Below are 26,487 nucleotides of genomic sequence, written 5' to 3' on the forward strand. Positions count from 1 at the left end.
TTTTATAAATTATAACTGACCTCCATCTTCTTCAGAATCTAGATCCGACTCTTCACTGTCACACTGCCTGCTGTCCCGATGTCCTTCCATCTCATAAGTCCACAGCATTAAAGAGGTGTCTGCTCCTCCAACAGTAACCAACAAACTGTCATCGTAGGTCCAACGGACATTTGTTACATGGGTACTGTGAGCAACATACCTCTTAAATTTTCCAAACTTTCCCTAAGAGAGGAGAAAAGGCACAGATCAAATTTAACCAGTCAGCTACATAAAAGTGAAATAAGTTGCCAGTGCACAACAACATGTTCTTAACTTCTTTACAGTTTACGCTTTAGCTGTTTTGCATTTCTATGTATCACATGATTTGCCAAGTTCCTCTCCCACAGCAACTTCCTGAAATGTTAACCATATTTCCATACCAAGCATGCAAGAATTTCTTTACGAACAGATTGCAGCAATAACCACGGAATCATTTTTCCTAAGAGAGAAAATAATCTAACAGATTAAGAATCAAGTGCACATACAATATTTTGAGTCAATACTTGTGCATTGTTACTATCCCTAGCATGGTAAAATATTCAAAATATTTACTGATAAACACGCAGGAAAACTACAAAGGTTCTAGAAGAGCAGTAAAAATATAAAGTGCTTTTGGAATTATTAAATAACATTAAAATTCTTTGTCTTAGAGAAAAATGACTGAGGTTGGAGAGATTGAAGGTCTATAAAATCATGAATGAAATGAGTTGAGGAAGAAATGTTCACTGAAAAACCACACTGAAGGTATTAATGCCTAAGGTATTATTAGACAGTGCCTGTCCCATTCCCAAGCATTTTCCACAATCAGTGATAGAACAGTACCTGAGATGGCACTTTAGTCTGACCTGGGACGATCAGTCTTATTAACTGAAAGTTTAATGCATTGCAAATTGCAGCGTAATATTGAATGCCTTCTTTGATCATAAGCACAAAAGCATAAAAGCATTCTTTTCTTCTGAATGATTAACTCTTAGTTTTGAAAAGGCAGATTTATTAACCAATCATCTAAATGAAAATTACTTACTTTGGCAGGGTATCGAAATAGCTTCACAAATCCAAAATCATCTCCCGTGGCTAATACTTTACTATCACTAGTGAGGCAAGAAGCGGTTACATCTGTGACTTCACCAATTATTGGCCAGATTCCTTCGCAGCAAGAGCCCAAAACACTTGTCCATGATGCCCAGCCAATTTTTTCTACCTACAAAAACAACCTGTTTGAGACAGAGCATGCTTCTTCCCAGTCACTTTTGTCCTATATCTGATTTCAAGAAAAACACCTTGCACTGAAAGACACACCACATCTAAAAGAAAATATTTTAACATATTAACGACTTTTTTCTGATTATTCAGAATTTCATTCAACACCCTTAATTTTATCTCTATTAGATTCCAGTTCTAAAATCTCAGGAAATATTTAAAAATTTTTGATCTCATCTGCCATTTCAGGATACAGAAAATAAATTTCATTTTTCAACACTGCCTTTCAATCTCACTGAAAATATGATTTTTAAAGTATCCATTTTCCTTCTCTGCCTTATGACAATGCTCTACAACTGAGAAAACAAAACAATATCATAGCTGCAATATACTACACTTGCCTATGTATACTGTATTGTATTGTTATCTAAACCACAGCAAGGTTAGGGCTAAGTAATTTGCAACAGGTTTTCAAAGTGTTTAGGTACCAAAAGAGGCATACAGAAGCCCAGTGAGATTTTTATGAGTGCATAAGTCAGCTCCATGTCCATTTCTTAACAAAAGAAACAAATGCAGTATCTCTTCTGTATTTTCTCATTCTGATTACATTACCTAATTGAACAGGCTGCAAAAAAGTATAAAGGACAGCAAATGGCTAAACAGAAGCTTCTTCAATAGACCAGTTAAAATTATAACCTTATATATCATTCCCTCTTATGTGGTATAGAGGGTTGTATCATAACTTGCAAACAAGTTCAGAAGGCAGACTATTGCCTCACCTCCAAAGTAGGAATTGTCTGTTTTTTCCCACGAGGAGCTTCAAAAAACAACTGCTCTTTAGCACCAGTGTTGACTTGCAAGAGCTTCCCTATAAAATACATTATATATTGCATATTAACATTAAATAGAAAATTCCACTTTACCAAAAAAAAAAAAAGGAAGCTGTTTTGAAAGTTTTTTTGCTAACGGCATTACACAAATTATTTGTTTCCATTGGAGAAAGAAGCCTATATAAACACTGGATCTGGAAGTATGGCCTTCTGAAGATCCTTTGACCCCTTATATTCACAGTCCTTCCTCCTCTCTTCAAAAACTGTCATAATGCATTGCATACCGGCTCTAATTCAGAGCTTGCTTGTGACAACTGGCTGACCAGTATGCACCTGTTCTTCGGACAGAGAAGCCCACAGGCTGCCTGGTCAACCACTGCTTCCAAGCAGCTGACTTCCACTTGCCCTTACTTCTTTTGTGAGGGAAATTCTCATGCATGTTTCTGTTTTTCTCCTGTTTTCAAAATTCTTCAAGGAAGCTAACTTACAACACTCTTGCAAATCAATGTTAAATTGGTCAGTTTCAAAAGAGATTATATAGAGGAATAAGAGCAGAAACTGACAGATTGCACAAATGCACTGTCTTGCTTTTGTATGAAACCAGAGTGAAGTTTGTATTCAAACTGATCACTTACTAAGACCCGGGAAGACAGGAAATCCAGTCTTTCTGCTATTTTTGACAACAAGGATATATATTCCCGAGCTACAGATGCAACTGCATTATTCACTACATTATTCAAGAAGTAGAAGTCAAACAATAAACACAGAAGATGTACAAAAAATCCCAAACCAACTAATCTATAGAGACTACCTACTTTACTTCAAATTGCACAGCTTCTAAATACATAAATAGCAGTAAAACTAATGGGTTTGTATTTATTCAGATGCTGTGAGCATATTCATAAACCAAAGAAACAAATCTGTCAGTAATACTACAAATTCATACTGTAGATGTACTGTATTTAGTCTATAATGTAATCAATCTTCCAGTAGAATTTTAGGATGAATGCTACTTACCTCTTACGTCCCAGTCCATATGTGTGATATAGCTGGAGGCTCCCTTGCAGATTCCTACTCGTTTACTGCTCATTACGTTGTAAATATCTACAAAGTTGTCACAGGATGCCACAGCTAAGTACTTTCCAGCCCCTAAAACACATTAGTAGAAACACATGATATTTTCAAAACCTGTAGTGCTCTGTATATAAAACGTAAGTACATTCTGGAATTTAGCTATATGCAACTCAGATTTCTTTGAAATGAACTTGCTAATTTATACATAGTCCCCAACAGACTAATGTTCCTATCACACAATCAGAATCAGTATGAAATACAGAACCATTACATCGTTACATTCACAAACAATAAAAACTATTTGATGACATTTTAAACATTTATTGCACTCAGAGAGCGGTAAGGCTTACGTAATGTTGCATGAGACCTGGTATCAGTTATTTGCATGAAATTTCTCCTACAGAAGAGTATTTTCACTGAAGTAGTATTCTTAGTTTAGGCCACACATTTGAGTTCCTAAATAAGAGCTGTACTGTTTGAAATAAACCAGCCTCAGAGGGGAAAAGAAGAAAAAAGAAGACACCAGAACTTTCTGACACATCAGTTTCAAGCATTCTTATCAGCTCACAGTAACCTCAATGAGGAGCCAAACTTACGCAGCTCACCTGAGGGACCCTGGGGGGCTGCTGGATGTTCATGATTTAAAATTGACTTTTGCATTCAGGAGGTTACTGTGAGCAAACCTATTCCAAGAATCTCATCCGTAAATGAGCAACATAGGACTCCACACTCAGTATTTTTCAAAATGTTAATATGCATCTTGCTGACTTATTCATTACATGTGAAAGAGTACTACAAATCTTTACTTCTTTTACTTTTTAAAGTTTGTATAGCTGGCTTTGAAACCCTTGATATAAAAATCTTCATTTTAAATCACTTACCAGGAGAAAATCTGATCTCTGAAATAACGTCTTTCCTGTGCTGGAATGAGACTAGATCCTCCAGGGTATCTGCATTAACTATCAAAAAACTTCCATCATTCAGACCAACAGCTAATGCTTTTCCATCAGGAGAAAAGCAGCAACATCTACCTCCTACGAGGAATACAGAAATGGCATTCAGGTACATTTACAGTGTATAATCTCTCTTTTATTTATGTTTTCAGTAGTAAAGGAAAGCTGTTCTTATAATTTATAGTCTCATGAAATTTTTTAGATGCTACCAAGATCATTTCCAAACCCTGTGATAGCACAGAGAAGCTATTGGCAAATCAACAAGTACACAACCCCAGAATCTTAGACTACATTTAGCTGCATATTAATTGACATTTGTCCTAAATCAGTAACTTAGATTAATCACTATTGTCTATAAATTTTAAATTTGCTCTCCTGCTTAGTATCTGGTGCCAATTGTTCGCTACCATTTGGTCTGGTAAGGAGAACACGGCTGTAAAAGACCTTCTGGACACAATGTATTCAGTTGTTTGCTATCATGGTCACTATGTCATATAATCCCTTTAATGAACATGTCAAGTTTCATTTGAAAACCAGTTAAATTTCTAATCTAAATTTATTTATGGTCAGTTTATATAGATTTGTTTCCATGGTAGATTTTTCCATTAGTGTAAATATTTTCCCTACTATTTCTTCTTCTGATCAACTTGTAGAGAGTAATCCTTTATTTAGCTGACTCCATCGCAAAGCTTCTCATTCGTTGTCCTGTAGCTCCTCTTTCTCCACACTCAACTTTCAGTTCAATTTTGTTCAGGTGAACACAGCTAAGAAGTGTACACCACAAATATTCTGATTAGTCTCTTGTAAATTACATGAATACTTCAATATGTCCTGGGAAAAATACTTCACTATCGCATCTAATTCTCATTGTGCAATCAAACAGAACATGCTGAGGCTTATGCTCCTCAGGTTACCCATACATTTTTCTTACGGTCATCAAGTCTTGCCTTTTTTAATTACCAAATATTATCTCATTTCCATTACTGCAGTCTGTAGAAATACCCAGCTCTTTCTGTACAGTACGCAGCTGATTTTTAAGATCACCAAAGTGTCTCCAAATGTGTCTCATCAGCAAATTAAGTCATCACTGACTTTATTTTACTGCCAAAACTACTCTTACAAATATTAAGAAATATCAGCTTTAAGACTTGAGCAGATGTCATCAACTTGAAACTTTGTCTAATCCCTGCTTGTGCCAGCTCATGAGTCTTCCTACATGGGGGCTGTGGAGTTTCCTACTCTGGAGACATTCAAAACCCGCCTGGACACCTTCCTGTGTAACCTCATCTAAGTGTTCCTGCTCTGGCAGGGGGATTGGACTAGATGATCTTTTGCGGTCCCTTCCAATCCCTAACATTCTGTGATTCTGTGTGATTCAGCTAAACTTCCTATGAGGTTTGGATCAAAATGCCTTGCTGAACACCAAACAGATGAAGCCTATTGTATTCCTTTGTCTAGCAAAGCAAATATATCACTAAAAGCTTGTTTAGGCCATTCTGGTCTAACCCTAAAAAAAAATCTCCTTATATGATGTCACAACAGATCTTCCCTCTGTCAAAATAGAATTTATTTATATAGTACAGAACGAGTAAGAATTTGATTATTCTTTCCTTGACATTCCAGATTCTTCTTCTAACATTTACAAAGAGGATAAATTCATAATTACGTCTAAGATTTCTTCCAAAAATTTCTAGATTTGAAGTCTTTTGTTGTTCAAAGAAGTTTGCAATGCTATAAGCAACATGTGAATTGGCTCAAATTTTATTTTAAATTCACTGGCTTAAATATGTTACAACTGCATATAATCTTAAGAACAGGGTTACATAGAAATCTTTCATACACGTTCATTACTTTAAGGGCTACATAACTCATGAACATAGCATCAACAAATAATTTGTACAAACAATGGAATTCATCCAGTCTTGCTTTTGAAAGATTCATAGTGTTAGTAAATGTCAACTGAATTAGGTTAAATCTTTTTGTTATACTAAGCATCTTACCCTTCTTCAATTTGCGAACAGCTAACATACAATGGCTGGGAGATAAATCCCATATTCTTAAGGTTTTGTCATCACTTACAGTGGCACAAATAGGCAAATGAGGATGAGTAGCTAGACCCCAAACTTCCCCCTCCATGTGACCCTGAAAAAACACAACAAATCAGATGACTTTGTATTTTAAACTGAAATATGAAATAATACATTTAAGAAAGTTAAAAAAAAAACAAAACAAAACTGAGAACATGCATGTAAAGAAATATATTAATTGAAATGTAGAACACCAGGAGAAAACTTCACCCTGATACTTACAGTCTAAGTGCAAATTGCAGTAGTTAGTACCAGAGAAATCTTTTCCCTAAGAAATAATCCTCATGCACATCTAGATTTGTTCCTTTACCTTATGTTCTAAAACATTCTTTAAAAACATCTAGTTCTTTACATATTGCACCCACCACTCTGAAGTGTGAATTAAAGATCTACAGATTTTATTTAAGTGCTATATAAAAGAAAATCATAAGATGATGTAAAAAACTTGTTTCGTGGACAAGCTTAAGAAATGCAGTCTGTTTCATAAAGAGTAATTAATACCCAAAAAAAGTTAATCAGGAATTTGGTGGAGGATCCACTGTTTCACACACTTTTTTCTTTTTTTTTCTAAACAGAAGCAAGATCTCGGTCTGTTAGAAAAGATCAACTTGCTGAACAAATTAGTACATAAAAATTTGTGATACGTTTTTCTCAATTAAGAGTCATAATGGTCTACTCTAGCATTAAAAATCTATGACATGACACTAACTTCTTCACTACTTTCAAATGACTGTTATTTCACAACAGTCTTTACTTGAAGAATAAAATTGCATTTGTGGTATGGAATATCTGACAGTTTTTAAAGATGTACCTGAACCAGCAGAGTTATCGGTCCACTTTTATCCACCTCCAGTATTTCACCATTCTTGGTGCCCACTAAAATATGACCATGTCCTAAAGATATGGCACGTATAGAAGGATTGTCTTCTAAGAGGAGACCTAGAACGTTAAAATGTTAGAAGAAAGAAGACTCTCAAAGATCCCTTAGAGAGGATTTTTCATACATATGCACACTACGTTCTCACTGTAGAAAAAGATACTCAGTAGTAAACAAGTAAAAACATACTCCCGCATGGAAGAACTTACATGTTTGGATTAATTTGGGAGTATTTAGCAATTACCCAGCTGACACTAATCTTTCTTCTCAACCAAGTATCTTTGAAGTTTAACCAGCCTGAGCTATTGTCAATCTCGGTGAAAATATGTGCATGGGAAGTATCAACTATACTACTATATTGCTGGCATTTATGGTTGTCCTGATATTGGCTGGCACAGAGTTCATTTTCTTCCTGGTCATTGGTGTAGTGCTGTGTTTTGGAATTAGTATGAGAACAATGTTGGTAAAACACTGATGTTTTAGTTGTTGCTAAGTAGTAAATGACTTTTCAGCTTCTTATGCTGTGCCACGTGCACAAGAAGCTGGGGGGCGCACAGCCAGGACAGCTGAGCCACACTGCCCAAAGGGATATTCCATACCATATGACATCACACTCAATATATATTTTGGGGGAAGAAGAAGGAAGTGGGGGATGCTCCGAGTTGATGGCATTTGTCAAGTAACTGTCACACATGATGGATCCCTGCCGTCCTTGGGTTGACACTTAATGAAGCAACAAACCAAAAAAAAAAAAAACAAAAAAACCCCAAAACAAAAAAACAAACCACAAACCAAACAACAACAACGTAACATCTCGGTGGTAAGAGACTCAAGGTTAAATAAATTAATTCAGGCAGATAAAAGGGTAAATATGATCTGTACCCACCAAATGTGCAAACAGACACTACAACATACCATTCTTCTCCTGACAGAAAAAATGACTTATTTAGAATCAATAAAGCTTCAAAAAAAAAAAAAAGTCATTATTGCTATTGGTTATGTAAATGTGGACCTCCTCCTATTGGGTAAAGCAATTCCACAGAAAAAGTTTTCTAAAGAAAGTATTTTAAACAAAATTTAAAAATAGGATAAAGTCTGTATTACCTTTAGACCCAGGAGCCAAAGCAGCCCTTTTTATGGCATAGGTTTTGAGACAACGTTCAAAGGTATCATCCCAGAGAGCTACTACCCCATCCTTTCCTCCAGTGACAAATCCCTTGAAAAAACAAACAAAAAGTCATAATCCATTATTATACTTCCTTAATTTTTCAGTGATTTCTGGCAATACCAAAAAATGGATTGTATACAACACTGTAATGCACAGAACTACAGATGTTAGAGATGAAAAGATCAGGAGCAACAAAGTGACTGAATTCTCCTCCTAACAAAGGCAGCACAGTTCATGTACACAGGCTGGATTTAAAAGTTCTAACCTATAAGCTTCTACAATATTAGAAAGATAATTTAACTGACATACTGAAATATTTTTTCCTGATATGTAGCCTCAATATCCCTTTGGCATTTCACCCCATTACTCCAAGCCAAACTTAGTACCACTCACAAAAATTTGGCTACTGCTTAAATTGTTCAAATATATGCATATTTGTGCCATTCTGTCTTCAAAAATTACTTACAGTTATTTAATGAAGCAACAAGTATACTTATTATTGAAAAAATTAGTAGTTTCCTTTGGAGAAGTTGCTTTGTGCAACGTGAATAACACATGCTTTGTCCAAAGTTAGTATACTGAAACTCAGAAGGTGGAGTAACTTGGTCTGCCCCACCAAAACACAAATATATACATAACTTTAAATATCTAACTGGAACACCCTTTCCCATTTAAGCACATGCCTAGAAGGCCTTCCTGAGTCAAAAGAAGTTGAGAATCAGGACAGTATTTGGTGACCTACAGAGTGAATGCTCCTACAGGTAGATGTTAAATACAGCACAAAAGAGTGGGAGTATCATCTTCTTTCCTCTCTCACAAGCTCACATAATCCATTAAAGTTATGGATGCTTAAATCAAAAAGTACTTTTACTTATTATGAGTTACTATTACTTCTTCAATAAGAGGTCATGAAAATTACTGAATAAGATGCCATTGGACCACAAGGTTTTGAGAAACAGCATGCTACATAACAAGAAATAGAGACATGCACAAAACACTACTTTGAATCTGGACCTCACAAGGCTTTTCTATAATAGAAAAAACACCATGAATTCCTGAGTTTAGGAAAGGTCTAACTTCAAAGACTTTTTTATCCAGTCATCAAAAAACAATGTGCAGTTTATTTACTTTTTCCAATGCGTGCATGCTGAACACAGGACCATCATGTGCTTTGACAGTTTTTATGAGAAACACATCTCTCCAAATACACACATCCCCCGTGGAAGTCCCAGAGAACGCCATCTCTTCAGTCCAGCCATACACTGCACACATCATTGTATCGGTTCTTCCCAATGCACCTATGCAGCCCTTTCTCCCAATTAGTCCTCCACCTGTTTCAATCAAAAACAAGTCATCAGATGTTTGCTTAGAATTATTTTCCAAAACCTATATAGCCTTACTCAGAGTAACAAGTTCTTTTCCTCTGGTTTACCCACACTCCCCAAAAAACTGAGTCTGAGAAGGCTTCTCACAAAATAAAATGTTTGTACTATTTGGCATCTTTCAAGAAAAAAAACCAAACCAAACAAAACCAAATCTTACTTATAACTTACTGCTTGAACCTGGATTTGAATACGTACATATACCCACATGGACATAAAACAAAGAGAAAGTGCATTTGTAAACTTGCATCTAAACAAGAAACTTAACATCTACCACACAATTCATAGAAAATCTTACTGAAATTAACTTGTTTAATTCTTGACATCCCATAATTTTCATATGTTTCCAGTGACAGTGTTGGTAATTTTATTTTAGAGGTTTGCTATATTGGCCTCTGTATAACAGAAATATTACAGCTATATACACTTAAGAATTCTTCAATATACTGTATCTAAAATCATTTGACAGGTATAACACATAGTAACTTCTTACTAGAAAGGATGATTCTTATTTTCACAATCCTCAGAGAAACTTCATGTGATATAACACAGAAGCCCCTGAAGATCCAACACATCGTCCTGTTCTCGTATTTACAGAGGCAAGACCTCTGAACCTGCTTGCCATCGCTTGGCACAGATGAAAATTTGGTCCCAAGCACATACTTTGGTGTCACTTCTCACATCAAGTGCACCTGCTCCGGTGCAGGTTTCAGAGCCCTGGCATTTGTTCAGGTGCACAGCCACTCTGCTCCTCACACTGACACTGTGGCTGCCTGGCCAGGGCGCCAGGGCAGGTTCACACAGATGGGTTGTAATATCAGAGAAATCTGACTCCTGTTGACTGAGCAATACCACAGTGAAAAGAAGCATTTTAAACAATTTCCTTTCTGTATTCAAAATCACCATCTCTAGGCTTTTATCATAGTTGAGATTTCCTTCTAAAAAATTAGAGTAGTTTATTCAGTAAGCATTGTGATGCACTTTGTTCTTTCTATAGACAGCAAGCACAATTGTTAAAATTAATAATTTATATATACTTCAACAGCTTGCTCTCAGACAATCTTGATTAATTTCTATTGGAGTCAGAACTGAGAAAACTAGCATCGTTTTTTGGTCACAGACTTTTCGCAGTCCTTCATGAGGGACTCATCTGAGTTGATGGAATAAGTTCTGCATGAATAATTACAAGATTTTTAGCAGATAACCTAGTCGTCCATAACAGGTATGGTTTTATATACATTTTGAGGGTTGAAATAATGAAGTTTACACTAATATCAGGAAATGTATTTTTTACTCCTCAAAAATTTTTCAGATGAAGCAAGATCCTTATCTTGGGTTTTAATTGTCAACTTCAGAGGTATCTAAATAAACAGGTCTCAACTGGGCGTATTAGAAGGGGGGTGGTTAGTAGGTTGAGAGAGGTTCTCCTTCGCCTCTACTCTGCCCTTGTGAGACTAGATCTGGAATATTGTGTCCCGTTCTGGGCCTCTCAGTTCAAGAAGGAAAGGGAGCTGCTGGAGAGAGTCCAGCATAGGGCAACAAAGATGATTAAGGGAGTGGAGCATCTCCCTTATGAGGAAAGGCTGAGGGAGCTGGGGCTCTTTAGCTTGGAGAAGAGGAGACTGAGGGGTGACCTTATTAATGTTTACAAATATATAAAGGGTGAGTGTCACAAGGATGGAGCCAGGCTCTTCTCGGTGACAACCATTGGTAGGACAAGGGGCGATGGGTTCAAATTGGAACACAAGAGGTTCCACTTAAATTTGAGAAGAATCTTCTTCTCAGTGAGAGTGACAGAACACTGGAACAGGCTGCCCAGGGGAGTTGTGGAGTCTCCTTCTCTGAAGACATTCAAAACCCGCCTGGACACTTTCCTGTGTAACCTCATCTAGGTGTTCCTGCTCCAGCAGGGGCATTGGACTAGATGATCTTTCGAGGTCCCTTCCAATCCCTAACATTCTGTGATTCTGTAAACTGGCACGTGTCTCTTCATAACATACATGTTGTAAAGGTCTTTCTTGCAAAAACTGTTCTATGATTTTAGAGCAGCTCTGTAACATTTTCAGCTGTGCTATATGATTATTTGATATAAAAACTGACAGTAGGAAATCCAGGGTCCTTTTTACTTGAGTAGCTCCAGCTCCATGGCAAACTCTAATAGAACTCCCACTACTGTCATAACGCCAAGTAATGTTATTTCTACCAAGGCAAAGCTAACTTTGAGAGATAGATAGAGAAATATTTGCCTTTGATGCATGAAATTGACTTTAAAAGATACAGTATTTGTACTTTAAGTAACAGAAAATGCTGTAATTCTGAAAAGTTTCCTTACCTGCTCTACGCCAGAACTTCATGTGTTTAATTCCAACTGTGATCAGCTTATCAGGTATATAAGGATTAATCTTAACAACAAAAATCTTATCTTTGCTTCCCCTGAAATGTAAAACAAAATATTTTAAATAAAAATATAACTATTCATATTTTTAAATGAGTTTTGGTTTGGGTTTTTTTGCTAACATATACCTTCTCTACCTTGCTAACATTTACTTCCAAATCATTAACAATAATTTATCATGAGGAGAAAGAAAACTGAAGAACTAACATCCTGAGCCCTCTTCTAGTTCCATTACTCTTCAGTTTCCAAAGCAGTTGATTCTGTTTCTTCAGAAATCCACTGGTGGAGGATTCTTCACAAAAGAACATAGATGTCTATTGAGTCTGGGTATACAGCATCAAGATCTCTGACAGCTCAGCATGAAACTTAAAAGGTGTGAAGCTGTGTATCTTTTAAATAAGTCTCTCATTTGACAATAAACTGCCGTTCTCACCCACCTTTCAAATGATTTTTCTGTTCTTCTTGTTAGAATAATACATATGCTGCTACATCAATTTTAAATGGAAATTTCTTTTATTTCTAAAAACGTTCAAACATTGTGTGGTTTAGATTGCTTACTATGCTTCTATAAAACCAATGCCTTGTTTCAGTGCTATAGTCTGAAAAACAGCTTTCAACTACGTGTGCTATCTATGCAAGGAAAGAAATGCTTACTAATATTTTTTCTTTAAAATGCAGAAGAGCCTCTAATCCCTAATTCTTGCTCCCTGTTCAGGAGTGGCAATAATCTTTTACCTTCTTTTCAGACCACTAAATGAACCAGTAGCAAAAAGGAGGGGAAAAAACCAACCAAACAAACAAACATGAAAAGTCAAAAAATGAGACGCACAAACCAATATTTTCAGAGAAGTCAAGCTAACCAGGCTTCTGAAAAATAACCTACATCATCTATAGAGGATTTTCATTCCTCAGTGAATAAGAAACTCAAAGCACATTTAAAAGGTGCATGAGAGTAAATGTCATTGAAGAGCAATAAATTACTGGATAAAAAGGAAATTGATACTTTTAAAATTTTATCTGCAGAGAATAATAAATCCCTTTCAAACCCATTTAGAACGATATTTAGAGTATACATACTGAATCCAGACAGAGTGGGGGAGAAACCCACTCATATTAGTGTCCTATTTAGAGCAATAGATCCTTAGAAACAACAAAATCATAGATTTCAAAACCATTACTCAACATTAGAAATGAGATTCTATCTTGTAGATTAAAACTCTATTTAATAAACATATATGAAATAATCTGTGCAGAGTCAAAGAAACTTCCAAAGTATTTAACCTTTGGAGGTTATTTAGTCCAACTTCCTGTTCAAAGCAGAGCTGAATTCAAAGTTAGATCAGGCTGCTCAGGACTCAGAAAGGAAAAGGAAAGAACCTTGAAGAAAAGAGAACTGTGAAGAAGAACTGCAGTTCTTCCATCCCAGTTCTTCCATCTTCTACCATCCCAAGAAACAGATGAACTCTGATGAAAAGAGACTGGAAAAGCAGAACATACATCAGCACCTCTGGGAGGGCCAGCAGAAGTGCATGGAGGGAGTTTTAAAGCAATTATTTCAGAATATATCAAATAAATGTAAGTAAACTTTGACTTCTATGTCTTCTTTCTTCACCCATTGAGCTGTCACTGTAATAATTCTTGCTGATTCTTTTAGAACTTCATTTATTTTCTTCCAAAGAAAGTTTTAAGGCTGTGCTAAATGTTATCGCTTGTATCACTTAAGTGATTGAAACTGCTTATTTATTAGAGAACTATTATTCTTTAATGAATATGTTTTGCATACTGCAATTTGAGAGTAAATTTAGATACAAATTTCACAACAAAGTTAAATTCCTACCTTACTGCTGAAAGCTTTTCTCCTTTCTTCCAGTCCCAGAGTACAATAGTGTGATTGTCATCTATTCCAACAGAAGCCAATCGTTTCCCATCCGCTAGAAAAATAAATGTATGATTAAGAGAATAAATAGATAATATTATGTTACAATAATAAGAAACCATATTAAAGAATATCAGACCCTGGCAAAGTGACTAGAATGTTAGAGGGACATCTGTGATCTGTTTGCTTTTAAACTTGAGTGGTGGATGGAATTTAGGACTTCAAGTCACTCCATCTGAAAACTGCACTTAGATTTGTATCAAATCCTTTGTTCGGCTAGTTGCTGAATTGACATAGATGCACAAAAACCTCCATCCCTGGTTCTGTTCTCAGAATTTTCTGTTCATACTGAAAATCCCTGTTCATTTCTAAAGAGGAAAGCACTTAAACAATACGAGGAAGTTTATGAAATGCCCTTAAACTTAGTGATAGTGTGAGTTTTGACATGTATCCCATGTTAAGCTCCAAGTTATTTGTGCTCACTCATGATCAACAACTGACATGTACCCGTCTTTGAAACTGCTACGCATCCATGCCAGAATTTGGGAACTGAGATCCCTGTCTTGAAAAAGGAGAACCAAAAAAAGGTAAGAAGCATCAAAGATCCCAAACTTCTCATCTTCGCGATCATGCATCTTCACTGTGAGGTAAGAGATCCTATCTAGTAAATCCAAACCATTAAAGAATTAATAGAAGCCAGTGGAGAAGAGGAAATGTAAAACCGGTACAATAATTCAATGCCTGGGACGCAGAGAGATTTAACTGACAGTCTGTTATTTTAGTATAAGGTGGAGAGAGAGGCTGATTTTCTGCCTAGAAGAACTCCATAATGGGACTTTCTGAATATATTCGTGTGCCACCCAGCTGGCCTGCAGGATTAAAAAAAAAACAAAAAAAACCAAAAAACCAAAAAGCACACACCTGAGCAGCTTGCTCAAAAATTTGCTAACACAGTTGTAAATGCAGACACACCACTCACGACGTGTTCACCTGCCTCATACAACCAAATGAAATTCCAAAGTGATCAGCTCAGCTACTAAATGGCACAGAACCTGTTCTTGCCTTTCCTGACGTGCAGGACTCCACGGCTCTTCTTAGTGAACAATTGCTTTAAGACAGTCTCATTTGACATTGATCATTGGAGAATATTTTCAATAGAAAATCTTCAGTGTAAAGGCATTCCAAATTTCTCAGTAGAACTGGTTGGCTTGTATTTTCATACATAAAAGCAAAATTGTATATAAATAAACAAATAAATACTTATTACCTGAAAAATCAACAGCGCAAACACCGTATTGGTGATAGCCCTTTAATACTGAGAGTGGTTTTATTGTTTCTGTATCCCAAATGTGTATTGAGGAATCTCGACCAACCTGAAAGTATACATATTTATAACCATTTTTCTTCATGTCTCAGTTACTTCACACAGTTGTTTAAAAGTAAAATATTGGCAAACACTTTAAGAAGTATTTGAAAAAATTTACAGTGATAAAATTTTCCTAGTATTACCTGTTTGGCTAGCAACATATTATACCTTTGCCTGCTTTACAAACACCATTCCCCAGCTGGCTCATTCTTCCCCCCCAGGGAACTTAGGGACATTAATCACAATTAACTAACCTTACAATAGAGTTCTCTAACAAAAAAAAACCCACAAAACAACAACAACCTTCGTTGATTGCACTGTGGCAAATTTATTCCATCAATTCGCTATCAATCATTCCCTGTCTAAAAATAAAATGTTATTTTTATTGCTAGTATGTAAGCTACTTTAACATTTGAGAAATCAAGGTGGCTTCTGTTGCTCTCTGGTGTCATTTCAAATGCCCACATCAGATTCTAAGTCACTGACACCAGTGGAGTCATCTCCACTAGAATGGCACTAATCCAGGTAACTAGAACTTGATAAGAAATCAAATATAGCTTATTCTTTTCAGCTATGTACAAATACTATTAGTCAATACTTACAATATGATTTACTATTCCAAAGGTTTTGCACCTCACTAAACAAGAAGAGGCTGCAAAACCAGAAGAACATTGTCTTGTGTTTAAGACCAGGGGCAGGACTGAAGAAAACGAGCATCAGTATCTTTTTTTTTTCCCACAAACTTTATAGGTGACATTTGCTTTTGGTATCATCCACTATTAGGATAATCTGGACCAGTGTTGCATGGGCTATTTGATTACTGCATTACCTAATTTCTGCAGGTAATGCAGTATACATCGAAACATAGTACATATATATATATATATAAACCAGTATATAGTGGAGTGCATCTTTCTGTTGATAGCATAAGCTATTTTACAATATAGTAAATCCAGATACATTTTTATTCATAGTCTTTACTACTCCAAAATTAAACAGAATCAATTTCTAAATTTAGATATTTAATCTCTAAACTGTCCTGCAGATTTATGTTAATCTCAAACAATTTTACACAAATTAAGGGTATTAGAAGCAGAAGCTTATTTCTGTTACAAATTGCAGTTCACATGTTCTCCAATTTATTATATAGCAGTAATAATGATGATGATTCTTATCATTATTAATAATAATAACATAAATAATAATTTTAAACCCTTGAAACATCAATTCAAATCTTCCAAGTCCTGGTATATAAACATTAATGGGAAAATATGTTTGTCAGAAAACAGAAGTGAAATAAAATTTACCTAAAAATACTGTCTGGTGAAAGATAAAATGAACTATTATAAATACTTCAGCAAGGTCCATACCCATGTTGCATGTACAAACAGTAAATAGTTTGGCCATAAGCAATAACCAAAACCATAATGCATGAAACTGAAATGCCAGAATGTAGTAACAACTGATTTCATGTTATGTATTAATACATGAATATAATAGTAACATATCTAACTTCACAACTAAAATACTAAAAAAAATGCATTTTAATTGTGCATTTTCTCCATTTGTTATGAAGAAGCAACATAATGATGAATAAAAAATATGAATCTATTCTTACATAAAAAACAGGTTCAAAAAATCTATCAATTAAAGGCTCATCATAATTCATATAAAGAACTGGAAAAACCAGGTATATTGGGAGTTTTTTAACAAGATTCCATCTGCAACAGAAATGCAGTCCTTCACCTGAATAACCAAAGGCTGGACTTCCTTCCTCCAAAACAGGTTTTTCTAAATTCAGCAGTAACAACTTCAGATTCTTATTGCAGATAAACACACATCCTACCTGGCCTGTTGCCACATAGTCCTTTAAGGGATGGATAGCAAGGCAAAGAATGTCATCATCATGACCTAGATAAAAGCGCTGTGTGTTCTGCTGTCGATTGTACACCACTCCCACTGCTGCGACATGGTATACAATTTCACCCGTCTGAGTGTAAAATAAATTGCTTCGACAGTCGTAACCTCTGTAACTAATTAAAGAAAACGAAGTTTGTTCATCAAGGTCATAATGATATGAACTGAAACTTTGAGATAAAATTATGCAAGACACGTGTCGCACACGTAAGAACTCAGATGACTTACCAATTACTGTTTTGGTGGTTTAAGATTATTAACATATTTTCCCAAAGAAACACCAATTTACCAATTTCATTTACTATTCAAACATTAGTACTATTAGCATTAGTTTGAAAGTGGCTGCTATTTAATAGTTAACTCTCCACAACTAGATTAGAAGAGGAAGTAATAGCTAGTAATTTTTCCAGATCACATGGAGAATTCGGGCATGCAACTTGTAATTAAACGAAACAGTCAGAAAAAACACTTTGGACATTTTCTATCTCTCAGTGCTCAAAACTCAGGCAGCAAATGTTTCCACAAGAACGTGGACAACACAGATATTATGTAATAAAACTGAAAGTTTCTGGAAACTTGCTAACAGAAACAAATGCACAAATTTTCTTCCAGATCAGTTTCTCTTCTGAAGGAAAACCTGTCTCCTTTCTGTACTGGTACAGCAACTGACATGAGTGGGACAATTCCCAGCTGAGGCCTGTCTGCACTATCACAGCATACACCTTTCTTCCCAGCTGTGATTAAGATTCAGTAAACCATATAAAGCAACGGTGGCATTTTCAAAAAGGCAAGTTGTTACTCTCAGAAATAATTTAAGAGGCCAAGAAACCTAAAAAAGGTTAAACAAACGAGCAAGTTTTAAATTAGTGTTTTCGTAATGCCATCCTTGGCAGTCAATGGAGGTAACACTTAAAAGTGTGTAACTTACATCAATTCCTTCCTTTCTTCTGATATAAACAATACTCTACATACTCCTGATATATCCTGTTTATGTGCTATTAATTCCTTGGCTAACCCTTTTCTGTTCCTTGTTCTTACTGATCTTCATTACATCAACTTTGTAATTATTTTACAAAGATGCAGGCAAAGTCTGGTTATATTTCTAAATATATAGCTAAATTTATAGGAAGGGAATGACACTTGAATACGTTTGAATTGGCCATGAGTTATCTTTATTTAGGGATCATAACACTCTACTTAAGTATTTTTGCACCCAACTTCTGATTGAAGTATTTGAAAAGAAGCCCTGAAGATGATCAGCCAGTCATTCTTTGCAAACAAAATAACTAAGCTTTCATCATCAGCAACTGCAAGCTAACAGAAACCTCCAATGCCTGTTATGATATTAATTTATTTACTTAATAAAAAGCATGTATCATCAGAACACATGATATTATTTTTAAGAAGAAAACCAAAGCAGGATCTTTTTGCAACAGTGCAGGTCTTTATCACCAAAACAAAGATGCATCTGTACAAATATCAATAATTGTCATACACAAAATAAATGGGATAGCATTAAGACAATTACTGCATATGAGACACTTCAAAGGTTTAAATGACACAGAAATTATGCAGTTCAGGTAGAAAACTTTTTCATAAAACTATATATAGCTTTCCTTATGTACACAGTGTAACCATTTCCACTGGTCAAATAATGAATCTTTAAGACAGTTGATCAACTTTACCCTAATGGATACTATTCTGAAAACTCCAGCCATGGATCCATGTTCACAAGTACTAGACCTACGCATTACTGGTAAACATCACGGCACATACCTGAAGCAGGTTCAAACACGCTGTGTTTCTGTTGGCTCATCTACACTACATGGAAAGGTACTTCTTTCAGATCATATGTGATTAGAGAAAAATTGCTAAAATCATCTCACGAAGTTTTTAAACAGACCATCAGATGGTCCAGGTCCATTCCTCCCCAGATGCAGAGCGCTGCATTTCCCCCTTCTGAAGTTTTGAGATTCCTCCCTGCCCAGGTCCCTCTCGAGGGCAGTACAGCCATCTGGTGCACCCTACTGCTCCCAGTTTTGTACTGTCTGTGATACTGTGAAGTCCAAAGCTGGGTCTCATTAGATCACGAACAAGCAAAGTAAACTTCTTAAACCAGCAAAAGTGTGACAGCACAGAAAGAAAGGCTTGTATGCCAGACTTCCTCCTACCCACTGTTTAGACTGGTACTCATAGGCAGCTTCTTAAATTCATGTTTGATCCCAGTCCAGAAACTTTTCAGCATCTCCTGACTTACTGTCCCTTCAACGTCTCTAGAAAAATGTCTCTATTTGCATTAGGTCTGAGGCTCAGATCTATGTCTGCTCCCTGCTCTTCTCAAAGTGGCCAACAATGTACACTCACAACAGAGGTCCATACTCTTCAACCATGCTTCGCTCTTCCTCCACCGATACCCTTCCCCCTGCAGCAACACATACGGATGTTTTGAAGCTGATTTCTGCCTGACCCAAGGTGCAGCCTGCTTGCCCTGCCTGGCTGCTTCCTTCTTTCATGCCCAGCCACTAGTTGTTAAAGGGACATAATATACAATGACCTACGGTAACTATGAAGAAATAAAACAAAAATAACCTATCACAGTATGGAACAGCAACAGTTCAAAGGCACGACAACGTTATGTGAGGTGCAGGGACGATAAAGGTGCCAAAGAAGGTATCTGGACTATCGTGGCACAGGTATCGTACTTCTGTGCTTCACTCTGCACTGTGCTCCTTTAAAATGACTGGATTTCTTTTGCAAGGGTAGAATAATACAAAAATGCTGAATATTCACTCTAAATGATAATATTTTGAAAAGCAGCTATGAAAATACATATGATGAAAGAAATAATGCTTTAGAAATACTGGACACTGGTCAATTTCTTAGAAGCTTTGCAGTCACTTGTAAAAAGCACTAAGACAACAAAAGGGTCTCAGATCCTTCTACCTGCAACCCAGAAATTGAGGATTTTCCCAGTTCCTGTAACAATCACCCTAGGTTAAGCATCGTGAAACTGAATATGTTAATGCCATATATCACAGTTTGGATTTTAGTTCACTTCCTCCAGTTATAGAAAAAAATAAAGAGGTGTGCAATCAGTGTTTTACAATTAAAGTTAAACTTGTTTTGCAAAGTAACAGGCAGTGCAAACAAAGATATTTTGTAACCCAGTTAAATACATCTAGTCTTTCCCACATGCCCGTTTATTGACTCCCTGACTACACAGGTGTGTTTCAGCAGAACGATAAAGTGATGGACCTAGACAGTTCAAGCAAAGATGAAAAGGAAGCATGTTTCAGTGTAAAAGATCATTCCCTGAGAATATGCTACACAGTTACAAAATACTTACATGCCCATATTATTAAACCAATTGAGAACTGAAATTATTAGCTAATCTCAGAAAAAAAACACAAAAAGAAACAATTTCTTAGCAAGCAGAAAACAAACCACAGAAGTAACTAACAAGGCATCTTGATTAGCAACTAGAAACTGAATGCTAATGCAAGCAAGCTCTGCATCATAGTTACTGGATAATACATAAGGCGGCACAATAAACATAACACTGCACTCAGCAATATTTGATTTTCTCAAGTGGTCTTCAGCAACAGCTATTCAAACCATCGATCCAGGACTGATTCAAGTTAATATGACAGTAACTTTAAGAAGAAAAGACAGCTAGTTCAATGCTATGTAGGAAAACAATCTTGCCATGACCAAGACAATGAAGAGCAGAGACTGGATTTACTTTGGGATTAAGACATGTAAACATAGGTGTTCACATGTGTGTCAGATACATTAACATCTGTATTTTAATCAAGTGTTCTGGTCAATATAGTCAAGTGAACCTGGCCAACCAGCCAGTCAGAATTGAGTTTCACTTGAGCCAAATCACTCCTTATGCTCCACTGACTACTGACTCGATTGCCACTGACTGTGACAGAAATTTAGATACACGCATAAACCCACCTACTTTTAGGCGCACAATTGTAAATTCTTTAACCCGAACCTTGATCCTACCCACAGTTGCAAGCTACACATCCATAGCCAACTAAGAGGCAACTTCACAAGCAGTGTCCTCTCTGGGAAAAGAGTCAATGTCCATAGTTTGTCTGATGTTGTAAGCGTTTCAAAATGTTTATGTTACTCTTCAAAGTCTATATGGGAAATTTCCAAATGTAGTGCAACACTCCTACAAAAATCTCCAGAAGAATTCATGTCAAAATAAACACAGTTGAGGTCAGAGTCTTTAGCACAAAGGCAGTGATTTTTTGTTTTGTTTTGGTTTCGTTTTGTTCTTTGTTTTTTTTTTTATTTTATTTCCATATGGCAATAGTGTTTTCTCATCAGGATCCACTCATAGCCTGCTCACTTCGGATGGTATTTGTAGCCCTCTGGTAGGAATCCATGCAAAGTGTCACAAGACTCTCATTTAAGAACATGAGAAATCCCATGTCATCTTGAAACCATAATCAAATTTCATCTTATGATAAGGTTGGTTCAATGAATATCCTGAAACTCAAACTACATTTTCCTTAAATCCTTTTAATATTTAAAAAAATATCATTCTTGTGATTTCAGCAGCATAGATTTGAGAGAATACAGGACATAAACATTATATTTGCGTCCTTATTCCCTGCCAGCATAAAGAAAGTCTTACAAGCATTGAGTCTGAGAAAGGAGTTCCTCTGAATATCTCAAAAGATATATCTTTTTTATGTTTCTGAACCACCACCGTCAAAGACACGGCAGAAAGAAAATACAGGAATAGCCAAAAAGAGGCCAAGCTAGCACAGCACTTTAATATATGTCTGACCATGATTGCATCAGATCTCAGAGAAAGATCCACTTAAAGATTAACCTGCTAATACAAGTTACCTCCTCATTCACATTAGTCAGTGGCTGGCTCACATACTCTGCATTATTTTTTTATTCCCTTCCAAAACAGAAATTAGCCAGAGGTTTAAAAGATTTCTTGCAGGAGTTTTAAGAGTTCATCTTTCAAGGCAGGTGACAAATTCAAAACACAAAACCAACATGCTCAAAAACAAAGAAAGGGAAAAGAGCTTCCTACTCCCCTAGTTCAAAAAAGCACCACTTTTCACACTTTCAAGGAACATCCAAGACATTTCCATTGCAGCTAAAGAAAGATGAAGCAAAGCAGACTTCCTGAATCAGAGAATATGCCTATTACTCACTTGGATGTGGATCACTTTAAAGTTAACAGCCTGGACATTGAGAAAAATCTGTTGTTCAGCATGGATTCTTCATTAGTTTCCTTGATGCTCATTGGGTAACCAGACAGAACTCAACTGGACATTCTACTTCTGGTCATTCCTGGATATTCTGGTCAAGCTTCACTTCTGTTGTGAAGGAAATAACAATAATCCCAAAGATCCAGGGCCCTTGCTTGTGCTACATCTTCTTCAGGATCATTTGGTTTGATTCTTAGACCAAACTTTAAAGACTATATACAGCTAGCCACCTTAATGCATTTCTACAGAGATATAAAAATCTTCAACTGAAAATTCTGGAGAGCCAAAAATAGAAATATAAAAAAACCATCTCTCTAGCTAGTTTCCCAGCTGCCATTATTTCCAAAGCTATTCATCAGACTCCGTGTCTTCTACAGACACAATTGCTGAGTTGAATGATTAACTGTTCCTAGCCAAATAATTTATTACGCACTCCAAGTGGAGGCCTTCTAAAACTCCTTGTGTCATTATAAAGCCAGACAGTATCAGCAACTTATCGGTGCATTTAGTCGTCTCTAAAAAGAAGCTGTATTTCTGCAAAGAGGTATCTTTTGAAAGGAAAACACAGTATTACCTGATTTCCAACAGTTAACTTAATAAGGGATTTGGGTTTACTTTTTATCAAGGGAATTTATATTTCTGATAATTATTCTAACTTACTGACATCTACTGCCAGTTTTCTTTAAAACTCCACATCTTTGTCCTGATGAAAATGTCTTCACTTATGAAGAGTTATGGGAGATTACCAATCCTAAAGATGAAATCATAAGATTTCAAGGATGCATCTGAAAATCATTTTGTTACTCAAATTACCACCAAAAGAATGAAACTGCATTCTAACACACTTACTGGACCTGTTAAGAATTAAATTTAACTCCTGAACTAACAGAGGAACGTGTAAATTGTTTCAGATTAGATACAAACAAAGAGTTTATACTTTTTTTTTTAATAAAACATTGATAGCAACACCACTTAGTAGAAAACCCAGTCATCTTCAACTATGCTAAGTCTCTCTCATAGCTTCCAAAATAACACACCAAAGAAAACTATTACTTTCCAGATACTGGAAAATATGGGTAATATTCCAATAATAAGTATCAGCTGAATTTTCAGTGCAAATTCACTTCAGAATTCATGTTCAGAATTAGTCCAGCATGGCATCAAAGCTTTCTATTATTTTAGTGTAAATTTATTTTTACAGAACCAAATAAAACAGTAAATCACAAAGCAACTGACCTAGAAATCTTTCATCAGATTATTAAATTATTAACACCGATCTACAAAACAAAACATGATTTTGTACAGCCTGCTTGTATATTTTAAAGAATCCTACTTTTCATACCCATGAACAAAATGTAATCTTATACTGTTCCCCGGCGCTCGCTCTCGTCTCTTAGAAGCTGCACTTTTCCTTTTTTCTTTGCATTGCTCTTTGAGTTGAGGTAGATCTTCTTTGTAAACCTTTAAGAAAGAGCGCACTTATAAACAGAGATTCATAAGAAAAGCACATTTCTGAGAATTCAGCCACAGTTATCACCCACAAAAGTGTTACACTGACATTGCTGAAAAAACACCTCAAATAATTGTAGCTGGTTATTGTATAGTGTAATTGGTTTTTAAATTACAACCAGGACTCTAGCAGAACGTGCTAGGAACACATGTAATCACTTTTTTTTTCCTCTATTCTATCTTAATATTTTGATAATTGGTAATAACAATTCTAAAGGTTTGGGTCAGTTCCTGCTTGGCTCTCAGTTTCCCCAGGTGTCAGATTTCAACAGGTCTTCATAAAACTCCAACTAAAACCCTGGGAAGCATTCCAACTGCCATCCAAACGAAAACCTTTACCTGTCGACGATAGGTGATCTGGGTCTCTTGCTCAATTTCAGAGTCCAGCTCTGGAACATCAGACTGATCAGAATCTGATTCATCACTGTTAGAATCAACCAGACTCTCTGCCATCAAGGAAACAGAAACAGAAAATAAAGCAACCTAAATCACAGAGCAGAAAGTGTTTGAACTATAATAACTGCTCGATGTTTCTAATTTGATAAGCAATGCTTAGATCAACTACAACATAAACTGCTAATAATTGACAGGCTGACAGGATTAATTCTTATGATAGAGTAGAAATAAGCCAAATTGTAAGGATGATTGGTTTTTTGTTTGTTTTGGGAGCAAGTTATTTTTCATTCTTTAAAATTATTTAATCAACATTAATGTTAGGAGAAAAGGAAGAAAGAAGAGAATGAAGTAACAAGCATAAAGGAGAAACTAAGACTTGCAGAAAACTAACAAGAGAAGTAAAGGGCTTCAACGAGAAACTTATGGTTAGGTGAGCCATTGATGTAAGCAGTAATTCTTCAGGTAGATTAGGAAAAAAAAAAATCATATATGAGAAGGAAGTGGTAAAATTTTTGGTGACTGTGGAGGAAAAAAAGTAATAATTTAATGTTTATGTTTTACATCTCGGGAAAGCCAGATAATGTTGTGGCACAGAGTTTAATTCCAACAGAAACTGAAAAGCATGTCCCGGCTGATAAATGGTAGCATATCTGGATCTCTCTGCAACCTATGATTGAATGTTGCACATTTTTTGATTAAGAAACCAGACACAAATTCAAGTTAGAACACAAATGGATTTTGAAAGATCTCAAAATGTAATTGCAAAGACAGAATCACTCCTCAGTAAGAAATGTTTCTAGAAACATGCAATAAAGAGCCATCCTTGGAGTTATAGTATTCAACATTTTATCAGTGATCTATAGAAAAACAACATTGTTACTGACAAAGGTAGCAGATCAAAGCGTTAGAAAAGCTAGTAACAGGATAATTATCAAGAATGTGACAAAAAATGGATGTTGCACATACTGTTAGACAGCCAAAATTAAGTTTATGTATCCAGGAACAAGGAATCTAAACTACACTTAATATACAGAAATTTTATCTTGGGAAGCAGTAGATAATGAGAAATTTGGGTCATGGGAAATAATTAGTTGAAAATGAATTCATATAATGAAGGATCAAACCAGTTAAAGGCTTTTTGGAGGCTCCATCAAGAAGATAAAGAGAACCTATTGCTTCTTTCTGCATTTGACACAAAGGCCATCAAAGAACCAGCATTTCTCCATTAGCTGAGTCCACACTGACACATCTTCACCTGATCTTAGCAAATAAAGGGTGAAACAGTCCATTCCATTGTAACTCTATATACTTATTTCCCCAAAGGACTCTCTAAATTCCTTTAGGAATTTCCAAGTGAGGCACTCAGTTAATTGTTTGATTTTGGGAAACTCAGTCATGAGAACAATTGCTGTATTAGTCACTGATGGAAACACGATCTACTTTTTTCCCAGACATTAAACACCTATAGTGTGCTTTAAAAAACAACAACAAAGAACAAACATAAAACACACACACAAAAAGTTTAAATTATTGCCTAAATACTTCAAGATCTGAATCAAACGAGTATGTATTTTTTTTTTTTCCAGTGATGTCTGGGCATCCAGTTGTGGTCAATTTAGTAAAGGATGATATGCAGAGAATTCATGAATTCATATCTACGATCCAAACTTATAAATTTTCCCTTTGCGCAAGGAATGCAGTGGTGAATTTGTTTCCACAATCTTTCTGAACTAAGCATACAGGGTACAGACAAGTATTAGGCAATGCTATCAGGTACTTCAGGCAGCTGCAAAGTTTAAAGAACAACAATTGACAATTCTGAATTTTTATTTCTGTACCTGGACAAAAGAATTCTACTTCTCTTCCAGCCTCCCCTTCTCCTACTCTATTCTTTTTTCAAATTTACTTACCTTGGGGTGCTATATGAAGAGAGTCCTTCAGCTTCCGATCAGGGACAAACTTCCACTGAAAGACAGAATGATCAGCTCCCCCAATGGAAACAACCCACTGGTGATCGTGTGACCATCTGACATTTGTCACATGAGCAGAATGACCCAGATATTTTTTAAACTTTGCTCCTAGAACAAGAATAAAAGTAACTTTCAATATATGTGGAATAAATGTTTCAAAAGCATCTTAGAAACCACAGAGAAAGTAATAGTTTAATTA

General features: G+C 35.9%; 1 protein-coding gene across 9 annotated transcripts in view; it reads right to left on the minus strand.

Moving 5' to 3' along the window:
* The window catches only part of EML5 (EMAP like 5), a 118,447-nt gene that overhangs the window by 42,838 nt on the left and 49,122 nt on the right, over nt 1–26,487 (minus strand). For all 9 annotated transcript variants that reach the window (XR_011739417.1, XR_011739416.1, XM_071809536.1 and 6 more), the window contains exons 11-26: nt 26,229–26,396; nt 24,262–24,368; nt 23,756–23,874; nt 17,094–17,280; nt 15,149–15,254; nt 13,843–13,936; nt 11,943–12,043; nt 9,357–9,559; nt 8,165–8,276; nt 6,995–7,122; nt 6,097–6,238; nt 4,025–4,177; nt 3,087–3,218; nt 2,019–2,107; nt 1,064–1,240; nt 21–222 (exon numbers count right to left, since the gene is read on the minus strand). Coding sequence is in view for 7 of the 9 variants with exons in the window: in XM_071809536.1 (XP_071665637.1) it covers nt 21–222; nt 1,064–1,240; nt 2,019–2,107; nt 3,087–3,218; nt 4,025–4,177; nt 6,097–6,238; nt 6,995–7,122; nt 8,165–8,276; nt 9,357–9,559; nt 11,943–12,043; nt 13,843–13,936; nt 15,149–15,254; nt 17,094–17,280; nt 23,756–23,874; nt 24,262–24,368; nt 26,229–26,396 (2,220 nt within the window). In the remaining 2 variants the exon portion in view is untranslated. The remainder of the gene's footprint in view (nt 1–20; nt 223–1,063; nt 1,241–2,018; nt 2,108–3,086; nt 3,219–4,024; nt 4,178–6,096; nt 6,239–6,994; nt 7,123–8,164; nt 8,277–9,356; nt 9,560–11,942; nt 12,044–13,842; nt 13,937–15,148; nt 15,255–17,093; nt 17,281–23,755; nt 23,875–24,261; nt 24,369–26,228; nt 26,397–26,487) is intronic.

The sequence above is a fragment of the Patagioenas fasciata genome, chromosome 5 (genome assembly GCF_037038585.1).
Source record: "Patagioenas fasciata isolate bPatFas1 chromosome 5, bPatFas1.hap1, whole genome shotgun sequence".
Lineage (NCBI taxonomy): Eukaryota > Metazoa > Chordata > Aves > Columbiformes > Columbidae > Patagioenas > Patagioenas fasciata.